Source organism: Notolepis coatsorum, assembly GCF_963971535.1.
Source record: "Notolepis coatsorum genome assembly, chromosome: 1".
Taxonomy (NCBI): domain Eukaryota; kingdom Metazoa; phylum Chordata; class Actinopteri; order Aulopiformes; family Paralepididae; genus Notolepis; species Notolepis coatsorum.
The window spans coordinates 60,983,134-60,995,954 of record NC_140165.1 but is presented as its reverse complement, the minus strand read 5'-3'; the positions used below and the strand labels follow the sequence as shown (position 1 = coordinate 60,995,954).

The 12,821-nt window shown below is 42.8% G+C and overlaps 1 protein-coding gene across 2 annotated transcripts in view; it reads left to right on the top strand.

Moving 5' to 3' along the window:
* The window catches only part of vps16 (VPS16 core subunit of CORVET and HOPS complexes), an 89,091-nt gene that overhangs the window by 51,970 nt on the left and 24,300 nt on the right, over window positions 1–12,821 (top strand). For both annotated transcript variants that reach the window (XM_084320102.1, XM_084320103.1), the window contains 4 exons: window positions 1,331–1,366; window positions 2,404–2,512; window positions 7,697–7,831; window positions 8,588–8,696. In XM_084320102.1, coding sequence (XP_084176228.1) covers window positions 1,331–1,366; window positions 2,404–2,512; window positions 7,697–7,831; window positions 8,588–8,696 — 389 coding nt within the window. The remainder of the gene's footprint in view (window positions 1–1,330; window positions 1,367–2,403; window positions 2,513–7,696; window positions 7,832–8,587; window positions 8,697–12,821) is intronic.

Below are 12,821 nucleotides of genomic sequence, written 5' to 3'. Positions count from 1 at the left end.
TGTGCGAACCGTAAAAATCAATTACGCGCACGCTGTGCGAATACAGATTATAGCCTGTCTCGTCTTTTTTTTCCTCCGCTGCGAGATCGTTAAAAAACTACAAGTCCCACATTGCACTCAAGCCAACGGTCCAATCACAGTAGAGTGACGTGACTGGTTTCATGAGAAAGAAAGCAAATGACCAATCGGAAGCTCTCATTTGGCTTGTTTACTTCCTGAAACGCCACCATTGCGATATGCGAGAGTTTCCCGAGACATGTAACTTCTAGTCTTACCAATAGCAATATATTTTAGAACACCTAGATTTAGCGATAGCAATAGTAATATAACGTTAATGCAACAAAACGAATGCCTTGCTTTGTTAATCATAACGTTGATGCAGTAGCATATGCCGTTGTGTTGACTAACGGACATGATAACAACATAACACTGTGTACACATTCAAATTGCGATAATCGATTCTAACATTTTCAAATCGATGCAGTTGAATTTTCCCCTTAGGATCGATGCATTGTTACACCCCTACACCAAAGTAACTGGCCCACTGTGTATGTGTGTACAGCTAACTTGGCTAGCGTTATGAACAGCAGAGGTAGGGTCCAGCTGCAGCGCCGGACGGCCGGAGTGCAAGCGGTGTGACATAATTGGCAGACTCGACTGTCAATCAATGGTCTACCTGACACGCAAACTCATAAACAATGTTTCTGTACTGGAGGTGTACAGTATTTCAATAGGCAACCCTGAAAGGATTATTTCTCTAGAAGAGAAACACAGCCAAAACATAGGCATTGTATGCATAAAAGGGGCAAAAGCTAAAGTTAAGTGACTGTTACTTTTGTAGCAGTAGTTTGATTTGATAGTTTATTTGATAGGGACAGCACATGTTTATGAACATCAAGTACAAAATACAAAATGTAAACATGCAGGGTTGTAGCAAGAGCTAATTTACACACATGCACGCACAGTACAAATATACATTTTTTACTTGAAATATTTTCACTGTGCTCCTAAATTTCTTTGTGTGCTCCTAACTTTTTTCATTTAGGAGCACCTGTGCCCCTAGTGAAAAAGGTTAGCGTAGAGCCCTGCTGATGTATTGATGAGTTGTAATGTTAATACAGGTCCTGATGTTAACCCGTTCACTGCCACACTACAGAAGGTTAACTCTTTACTATCACACTACCGACGGTTAACCTTCTGGGGTTAACCTTCTGTAGTGTGGCAGTGAAAGGGTTAACCTTCTGTGTATTGTCGCAGTGAAAGGGTTAACCGTTTGGTAGTGCGGCAGTGAAAGGGTTAATGATCATGTTGCTCCTGAACCTCCTCTCAGATATAAACAGATGACTGTTCAGGTGCTGATTGACAGGTGAGTTTGGTGAGCTCTGTCTGGTCCTCAGTGACCTCTGACCTATGACCTCTGTGTCTCCAGGCTGCGTCTATTCTTTCCCCAATAAATTTCCAGTTCTGCGTGCGCGTTCTGCGATCTGATTGGCCACGGACGTTTCTGGTGCGATCTGATTGGCCACTGACGTTTCTGGTCATGTGACATGTGCGCCCAATCGCGTGACGAGCTGTGTCTTTGCCCATTTCCGGGTCTAACAGCCTGCAAACTACCTAACGCCTAGTTTATCACTGGTTAAGCTTAGGCGACTCTTTCGAAGTTGGTTATGGTTAGAGTTTGGAATCAGGGCTGGTGTTCTATCGCCCTGCTCTAAGACAAACTCTAACCTTAACCAACTTCGAAAGAGTGCCTAAGCTTAACTGGCGAAAGAACTTGCCGTCACACGATTGGGCGCACATGTCACATGACCAGAAACGTCAGTGGCCAATCAGAGCGCAGAAGGCGAACGCGGAACTGGAAATGTATTGGGGAAAGAATTCAGGCCTCCAGACTAGTGTATCATAACCTGTACCCTCTGACCTATGACCTCTGTGTCTCTAGGCTAGTGTATCGTAACCTGTACCCTCTGACCTATGACCTCTGTGTCTCCAGGCTAGTGTATCTTAACCTGTACCCTCTGACCTATGACCTCTCTGTCTCCAGGCTAGTGTATCGTAACCTGTACCCTCTGACCTATGTCACCTCTGTGTCTCCAGGCTAGTGTATCGTAAGCTGTACCCTCTGACCTATGACCTCTGTGTCTCCAGGCTAGTGTATCGTAAGCTGTACCCTCTGACCTATGACCTCTCTGTCTCTAGGCTAGTGTATCATAACCTGTACCCTCTGACCTATGACCTCTGTGTCTCCAGGCTAGTGTATCGTAAGCTGTACCCTCTGACCTATGACCTCTGTGTCTCCAGGCTAGTGTATCGTAAGCTGCACCCTCTGACCTATGACCTCTGTGTCTCCAGGCTAGTGTATCGTAAGCTGTACCCTCTGACCTATGACCTCTGTGTCTCCAGGCTAGTGTATCGTAAGCTGTACCCTCTGGCCATCGAGATGTGTCGTTACCTGAAGACTCCAGAGTACCAGGGCGTCAGCAGGGTTCTGAAGCACTGGGCCTGCTGCAAGGTAACGTACCAAACCATCACACTCTGATGTCCAGCGTGACAACAACAACAACAACAACAACAACAACAACACGTACCAAACCATCACACTCTGGGCCCTATTCCCCGTACCTGGCTAACTGAGTTAGCCGGATAATTTTCAGCATAGATTGACTTAAGCCAGACCTTTCCGTTTCCCGACGTCGGATTTTCTAAATCGCCATGGTAACAGATCAGAAAGTTTGAACCTGGTCGAGGGCAGGGTTTAGTTCGCGTCTATATTAATCCCAGCCGAAGAGCGCTTCCGCATTTTGCCCTGATTGGCCCCGGTAACGCCCTCCAAATGCGCATTTTCTTTTCCCCCGCTCAGACGCCGAAATGGAATACATGTATATTATCGCAACGCGATTCACTTGCAACGCCATAACGTTTTCCCTGTACATTGCAACGTTAACACAACGCAGCTGTCAACTGTACTTTACATATTATCCAAACGAGGACCACATGTACTTTACATATTATGGAATACATGTCAATCAATCAATCAATCGCATACCTCTTAGTTAGCTCAGTTAGCTGCATGTTAGCTCCATGTTAGCTCAGTTAGCTCAGCAGTTAGCTCATGTTAGCTCAGCAGTTAGCTCATGTTAGCTCAGTAGTTAGCTTCATGTTAGCTCCATGTTAGCTCAGCAGTTAGCTCATGTTAGCTCAGTAGTTAGCTCCATGTTAGCTCAGTAGTTAGCTCAGTTAGCTCAGCAGTTAGCTTCATGTTAGCTCAGTAGTTAGCTTCATGTTAGCTCAGTAGTTATGAATCAATTGTAGCGCTGGGATAAAGGAGTCGGAGGCGGTGTATCGAAGTTGAACCTAATTCCTTTATTCAACAGCAGCATAACAACAATGTCAACGTAGTCGAATCGATAGGTAGAATGAATGCTCGAGGCAGGAAGTGCTACACACAATATCGTCCGGGGGGAACTACTATTCCCAACAACAGTTCTGTGTGAATTATGTACAGTCACTACACAATCAATCAATCAATCATGTACCTCTTGCACGGCTGCGGCGCGGCGGCTGGCGTGGCTGAATAACAGTAGCAGTAGCCTGCTGCGTCCATCGCGTGTATATATATATACCGTATTAGTATTAATAGCATATAGCAATAGCAATATATAGCAATAGCAATAGCATATAGTATTAATGTGATTGACCAGCGGTAATGTACCGTATTAGTATTAATAGCATATAGCTATAGCAATAGCAATAGCATAGTATTAATGTGATTGACCAGCGTTAATGTGTGCTAATATGGCTGAACCGCGTCGAACCAAGCGGCGACCTCATGCGCATGCGCGGTGAGCACCTGGGCGAAGGAAAAGGAAATGCGCATTACCGTACTGGCGTATGGCGAAGAATGCGGAAGCGCTCTTGCACTCTTCGGCTGGGATTAATATAGACGCGTTTAGTTCAGTTAGCTGGATAACCTGCATGGCCACACCCTCGCAAAGAAATGCCAGCTCGCTTCCTGAAATATTTCTCACAGTCTAGATCCCATTATACCATTCTGAATTACGTTTTTGTGCTTCGTTTGAAATTAAAAATAATAGGTCTACCGTAAATTTCGGACTATAAGCCGCACCTTTTTTCCCCATTTTTCGACCCTGCGGCTTATATAACGGTGCGGCTTATATGTGACTCGACGTGACCAAACCCGAAAATGTTAAAATCTAAATATTGCTTTTTTGACTGCATTGAAATGTTATTTATCTGTTCCCTTATTTGCTCAACTTAATACAACTTGTAAATGAGTTAATTCTTGTTATTTGTCCGACAGTATTGTGTCCCAATGCTAATTACATATGGTAATTAAACATTAAAACACCTGCGGCTTATAGTCCAGTGCGGCTTATATATGTACACATCATTCAATTTAGCTGCTGCGGCTTATAGTCAGGTGCGGCTTATAGTGCGAAAAGTACGGTACCTAAAATGCTGATAATAAATCATATTCAGCCTATGAATGTACTTTGTCCTATATAATGCACATCATATGTATACGGATACGGCGCTCGCGACACACAGTTATTTTAATAACGGACTAAACGGATCATTGCAAATGTGAATCCCGCAGGGATATTTTTAATGAATGAAACCTATCGGGCGTTTGGCTCTGATTAGTTTCATATTCTTCGCTGTGTATTTGCTTAACGGAGCGCCCAGATTGTGTTTCATTCAAGCTGAAGCGTCTATGCGCAGATTGTGGATATGAATTATGAGGAATCTGAATCTGTGGATTGTTTAATTGTATCACTGTCACTGTGACAGTGTCACACGTTATTGTGATATTGTAACTGGGTTTAAAATATAGGAGGAGATGCGCTGTTTGATGGATTTGATTACGTGACGTGACTTGATAAATTGAATGAGCCTTTGACGTTTTGATGAATGAATTTGAGAAAATGCATTTATCTTTTCAAGCACTGTTATCTGATGATGAACATGAGGTGTTACTGGTATAAACTGAAGGTTAATCAATTCAATGCATGTATGGATGAACAGATTAAAACCTGATTAATAGTGTAACTGCAAGCCTCCCTCCAAGCCTCTCTTTGGGAACCATGTATAATATTTATATAGTACATAATACCTAAGCACATACAGTACAGATATCCTCATAATATAATTCGTATCAATTAGATATACTATTTGGGCTTGTTTTTATCCTTATTCTGAAAGAGTTTAACAAATTATTTTCGCTAGCAAGATCTCATTTGATTATTCATTCCATTAAGCCTACTGCCAGCAGGCACATTTAAAGACATATAATCTGATTGATTGGGGTAATGAGGGACTTAAAATTAACCTATAGATATGCATTTAACTTGTCGGCAAGGCTATTGAGCCGTACTGTATTGTACCCATTCTGCAATCTGTTAATAAAGTTTTAAATCAATCAATCAATCAATGCCGTTAGAAAATCAGGATTTCTGCGATCGACACCTGCTGTCTTTTCAACTGAGGCGGCCGCGCGCAATTATCCTGAGTATCAAGTCTGGTTCGAATGAACGAGACTGAATCAGCGTTCGAGGAACAGGGAAAGCCTGGATTCAAACATCGGGTTAATTGAATCTGGATAATGGGACTTTTGATCGACTTAGTTGAACCAGGTACGGGGAATAGGGCCCTGGCTATACAGTTTCACTATTAATCAGGTTTTAATCTGTTTCGGACATAATCCATATGCATTGAATTGATTAATCTTTGGTTTATACCAGTGACGCATGTTCATCATCAGATAACAGTGCTTGAACAGATAAATGCATTTTCTCAAATGCATTAATGTGACGTCAACTGCTCATTCAATTGCTCAAATCCGTCAAACACCGCATCTCAGACATTTTAATCCCAGTTACAATATCACAATAACATGTGAGTGATGATACAATTCAACAATCCTCAGATTCCTCATAATCCACAAAGACCACAATCCACGCATAGACACTTCAATTTTATGCTTGAATGAAACACAATCCGGGCGCTCTGTTAAGCAAATCTACAGCGGAGAATATATGAAACTAATCAGAGCCAAACGGCCGATAGGTTTCATTCATTAAAAATATCCCTGCGGGATTCACATTTGCAATGATCCGTTTAGCCTCCCACATGTTACACCTCGCCAATGAGAGTCCGCGCTGGCAGGTGAAAAGATGTGACAGGCTGCCTCCTCGTGTACCGGAGGGGACACGTGATGCAAGACTTCTATCCTCCCAGTGGGGGGCATATGCGAGCAACGTTCAAGACAGGGGAGGGGAAAATTGGAAACAGCGAAATTGGGATGGGAGAAAAATAGAAAATAAGGAGAAAAAGTGGATAAAAAAAAATATATATATATATATAAATAAATACACAACCACCTTCACAACCCCACCCCACCACAATGAAACAAAGCTTAATGATGCTGCCGTTGCAAAAAAGTATCCCTGTAATTATACATCCCTATTGGAGGTGTTCTGTAGTGTGGGTGTGGTCACAGTGTGGGTGTGGTCACAGTGTGGGTGTGGTCACAGTGTGGGTGTGGTCACTGTGTGGGCATGGTCACTGTGTGGGCGTGGTCACGGTGTGGTCACCGTGTGGGGCTGGTCACCGTGTGGGGCTGGTCACTGTGTGGGTGTGGTCACTGTGTGGGTGTGGTCACCGTGTGGCCGTGGTCACCATGTGGATCTGGTCACCATGTGGGTGTGGTCACTGTGTGGGCGTGGTCACCATGTGGATGTGGTCACAGTGTGGGTGTGGTCACCGTGTGGCCGTGGTCACCATGTGGGTGTGGTCACAGTGTGGGTGTAGTCACCGTGTGGCCATGGTCACAGTGTGGGTGTGGTCACAGTGTGGGTGGTCACAGTGTGGGTGTGGTCACAGTGTGGGTGTGGTCACCATGTGGGCGTGGTCACTGTGGGTGTGGTCTCCAGGTGCAGCAGCAGGTGTTCTGTATTGTGGGTGTGGTCACAGTGTGGGCGTGGTCACAGTGTGGGTGTGGTCACTGTGGGTGTGGTCTCCAGGTGCAGCAGCAGGTGTTCTGTATTGTGGGTGTGGTCACAGTGTGGGTGTGGTCACCATGTGGGCGTGGTCACTGTGGGTGTGGTCTCCAGGTGCAGCAGCAGGTGTTCTGTATTGTGGGTGTGGTCACAGTGTGGGTGGTCACAGTGTGGGTGTGGTCACAGTGTGGGTGTGGTCACCATGTGGGCGTGGTCACTGTGGGTGTGGTCTCCAGGTGCAGCAGCAGGTGTTCTGTATTGTGGGTGTGGTCACAGTGTGGGCGTGGTCACAGTGTGGGTGTGGTCACTGTGGGTGTGGTCTCCAGGTGCAGCAGCAGGTGTTCTGTATTGTGGGTGTGGTCACAGTGTGGGTGTGGTCACCATGTGGGCGTGGTCACTGTGGGTGTGGTCTCCAGGTGCAGCAGCAGGTGTTCTGTATTGTGGGTGTGGTCACAGTGTGGTTGGGGTCACCGTGTGGGCATGGTCACAGTGTGGGTGTGGTCACAGTGTGGGTGTGGTCACAGTGTGGGTGGGGTCACCGTGTGGGCATGGTCACAGTGTGGGTGGGGTCACCGTGTGGGCATGGTCACAGTGTGGGTGTGGTCACAGTGTGGGTGTGGTCACCGTGTGGGTGTGGTCACAGTGTGGGTGTGGTCACCGTGTTCTCTGTTCTCCAGGTGCAGCAGAAGGATGAGGCAGACGAGGTGATAGCCCGGGCGGTCTCTCTGAAGCTGGGGGAGGCAGCAGGGATCTCCTACTCTGAGATCGCCTCCAGGGCCTACGAGTGCGGCAGGACCGAGCTGGCCATCAAGGTACTGTGCTGTTAGTGATGTCATCAAGGTACTGTGCTGTTAGTGATGTCATCAAGGTACCGTGCTCTTAACACTTTCAGCGCCAGCCATTATACGAGTCCTGTTGTAGCACTGCCACGCTTTAAAAGATAGGAGTGCGTCACCTTGTTTGTAGAGCTGTATAACTATATTCTATATTATAGCTATGGATACAATCCTATGGCCCATTTGACATCAACTATCTATCGTTCAATATGTGAAAAAGAATACATTTTTCCATCCATACGTTCCCGTGTTATACCGTGGTGAATATAAGTATTGTTATAGTGTGGTCTGGGATAATTCCCGAAAGGCTGAGTATACGTAAATTCTACTAAAAGCGTTGCCGATCGTTATAACCGCTTCATTCGCCCGACAAAGAAAAGTGTGCCCGGAGACATTTGCCCGTTACACAGGCCAAGATACAAAGTTTCAAAGGGTGCTCGATACCGCCATCTAGCTGGATGCGGCCGGTATTGCACTTTGGCAATCTCAGACTCATTCCCTATGGTAACACCAAGGTCCCTGGATGAATAATGAATAAAAATATCGGAAAAACAATCAAATAACGTATATAAGCGTTGTTGGCGGGGAATGAGTTAATGATGTCATCATGCTGTCACTCTATTGTCTTTCATCTCTCATGTCTTCATCTAACCCTTCTCTCTCTCTGTCTCTCTATCTCTCTCTCCCCCCCTCCCTCCCCCCCTCTCAATCTCTCCCCCCTTCTCTCTCTAGTTGTTAGAATATGAGCCCAGATCAGGGGAGCAGGTTCCTCTGTTGTTGAAGATGAAGAGAAGTCAACTGGCTCTGAGTAAAAGTATAGAGAGTGGAGACACAGACCTGGGTACATATACACACATATACACATACACATATATACACATATATACACACATATACACATACACATATATACACACATATACACACATATATACACACATATACACATACACATATATACACACATATACACACATATATACACACATATGCACACATATACACACATATTAGGGCTGACCCCTATTAGTGGAATAGTCGACTAATCGATCGAAAGGAGCCGTAGTCGACTCTTAGTCGAATGCAAAAAAAAAATAAAAATTAAATTTTTTATTTTATTTTTTATCATTCTTTCCAAAAGAAAAGAGGCCTAGAAGCGTGGCTAACGCTAATGGCACGCATACCAGATAGTTCTGTGACAAACTGTCAAAAAGGGCTTTAGTTTTTGAGATACCCCTACCGGAGGTAGAACAAAACACAACCATGTTTTTCTTCATCTCTAAGGTCTCCCATATATGAAATGGATTCTTGTATAAAAATATTTTACTGCAAAACTTGTTAAATTGATAGATATTGTTATACACCCCCAAAGAAAAATAGGACCAAAATATAGCCTGGCCGTATGGGAGTTGAGACATATAAACGCATGTAGATTAATAATACAAGAGCTTTCAAATTTGACATGCTAGCAGTCAGACAGTTGCTTAACCTAATAGAAAAACCTGGATGTGAATATCTTTATGCATGTAGGAAATATATACCTATATTTACCTAATATATATATACCTATATATACCTAATATATACCGAACAACTGTGACCTCATTTTCTTCTTCTAAATTCATGCTATATTATGTTATTATGTTATTTGATACTATCTTGTCTAGCACAGTCTCTGGAGCGTAACAGTAAGAAGCATTTTGTATGAAAGTATTCTGTACTTTTGTATGACAACTATTAAAGAACTTGAACTTGAACTTGAACTTGAACCTATGTACACATACTTAAAATAAGCGGAAATGTAAAAATTGTATATCTATGCAGAATGTTCTCATTTACTTTGTAGTAGCTCTGCCATGGATTGTCATAGAAACACATATGAGGGCTTTTTCAGAAAGGTGTGGTTGTGCTGAATCCAGCAATACCACTTGTGTAAATAACAATAAAATAGCATGCATGGTCAGGGAGTTACATCAGTAAATGTATGAGGTGTCCTAAATGAAAGAAAATTAAACATTGACATAATGAAGTCTTCAGTCCAAAGCCCATTATCAGTGGTGAGAAGCATGTTGACAAATTCAATGTTACTGCAAAGTAAAGTCACTTGAGGTAATGTTCTGGTCTATAATGTTAATATATTTATGATACATTTAATAAATTATACATTTCATATGATACATTTTATGATACTTGATATGATGATATGGAAACAAAGATCAAATTGAATCAGGTTGAAATTGAAATAGAACACCTTTATCTCAATCTGCGTTCTGAGCCCCCTGCTGTATTCACTGTGGACACACATGACTGTGTGGCCAGGTTCATCTCTAACTCCATAGTGAAGTTTGCGAAACAGCGCCTCTATCACCTGAGACAGCAGAATATCAGGGAAGATACTCCACTCCTTCTATTCCGGGGCTGTAGAGAGAATTCTGACTGGAAACATCACTGCCTGGTTTGGAAACAGCACGGCACAGTACAGGAAGGCCCTCCAGAGAGTGGTGCACTCAGCAGAGCGTACTATGGATATTGCACTACCACCCCTGCAGGACTTATATAACAGGAGGTACAAATCCAGAGCCTGCAGAATAATGAAAGACCCCCACCACCCCAATCAGGCAAGTGCCTACGTACACACGCTATGAGCACAGAGAGACTCCGGTTCAGCTTCTTCCCCCAGGCCATCAGAACACTGAACTCTCCACTCACATGAGTACACATGAGCACACACACACACTTACACATGCACACACACACACACACACACACACACACACACACACACACACACACACACACACACACACACACACACACACACACACACACACACACACACACACACACACACACACACACACACACACACACAAGGAAAGAACAGATGTGGTTCTTGTATAGTTTAGATATAGTAAGTAATACATAATGACGGAGTTAAAATTGTATATTGCAGGGGTGGCCAACCAGTAAGAGCCACAAAAATTACTGTGGTACCACAAAGAGCCACACCATATACCAGCGTTTCTCAAACTTTTTTTTCAGTCACTGCACCCTTCATGTGTTTATAGGTCTCACCCTCTGGCCTCTGAAGTTGCTAATGTCTTTTTTATTTGGGCCTCACAGGGTTAAAAGTACCCTGTGAGACCCACGGTTGCAAAATTAAGTTGCAAAATTAAGCACATATATACTCAATTGGTCCTGTTGTTCAGCCTCACAATGCTATTTGATAGTAAATGTGTTTATATGTCCCACCCTCTGGCCTTTGAAGTTGCTAATGTCTTTTTAATTTGGGCCTCACAGGGTTAACCTCTTAAGCCCGAGATATACAGTAAAAGTGTATATTTTCAGCATTACGTTTGTTTACCAATTATTTTAACTGTTATTAGTGAAATATAAGATTATAGAAATCTCAGGGCATTGAGTCGGAAACCGGCGCATATTGACAGGAGGAAGTGGCACAGCCAAAAGTGAGTGTAGTCTTTTGAAGGAAGAGACTCAGGGCTTTCGAATTTCGAAAAACTACCCTACCCAGCTTACACCAGCCCCTGTCAATCATCTGACTTCTGGATTTACTTTTTTATTTCTCTTGTTTTTTGGGATTATCTCCCACAAACCTGAACGTTATTGCCATAAAACAGAACGCAGTTAGTTTCTCTACCTTTCTGTAAATGTCTTGCAAAAAACGGTGTTGCAATACGATGAAAAATGGTGGAGAAATTTACATTATAAAAAAGATGGCAGAATTCAGTACTGTATCTACAAAACCTTCTGTTTAATCATCTTCCCTTTATTAATTTGCTTAGATTTTTCAGGTCTGGTCAATTTTAGCATGGTGTTCACAGTCAAAGAATTATTTTTTTTTAAATAGAATTGATATTCTCCTTTGGTTCATTACAATTTACTCAAGCCTAGTAACATACACACTATTTCTGACACTGATCCATATATGTCCCTAGATTCAGATACCAAGAACATGCAAATGGACCATTTAAAAAAAAAATTAAATGTTTATTCTACGTCCTTATGGAATGAGTGACACCCCTGGTATATTGTATAGTAGTGTACATATGAACCAGTGCCGTCTCAGGAATTTAGCATGTCTATTTGTATCATGCACATCTTATGTCTTACCTGTTTTTTTTCTATGTCTACCGTATTTTATTATTATTTGATTTGATTTGATTTGATATTTTTTATTTTCGTGTCTTACATACAGATGTATGCCCAGCCCATATGGGCTTACAAGACACATAACAATAAGTATATAATAATATACTTTACCAATTACTTAACAAATTACATAGACCAAGATGGCCATAAAAAAAGAAATATACAAGAAAATACAATAAAACGTAATATAACACAAGCTGTACTCAATGTAAATAAACAGAAAAACAGAAAAACAAGGTGAATTCAAATACAATTATATAGGATACAGTGTGTTTTGTCTCAGGTGCCATGCCTTCTCCAAAAATCCTGCAAAACCGAAGATGTCCTCCACAAAAAAACAACTCAACATACAGCTCTCAGACTGCCAAAACAAATCTGGGTTTGCAATTTGAATTTTGAATTATATTATTGCACAATCGATGCGGGCATGACCACCCACATTTCACTGTATGCCCTGGTATGTATGTGACAAATAAAGCTTTTGATTCTTGATTCTAGCAACACATCACTGTCACTCATCCACATTATCATCAGTGACAAAATGGATCATATTTGGGCAGTCAGGGAAAGAGCAAGAGCAAAACTCAGTGCAAGTCAAAGCCCACTGAAAGACATTGGCATTTGCTGACATCATTGCAGTTTCCATCTTTACAGTAGAGGTGGGTGATGTCTCAAACTTACTTAGGTGCCAGTGCTTTCTGGAACATCACAGGTTCAATGGTCCCATCTTCTCTGAGCCTCCACCCTCTACCAACTGGGTTCCAGAGAAGAGGCTTGGCCAGATGGCTGACGCCAC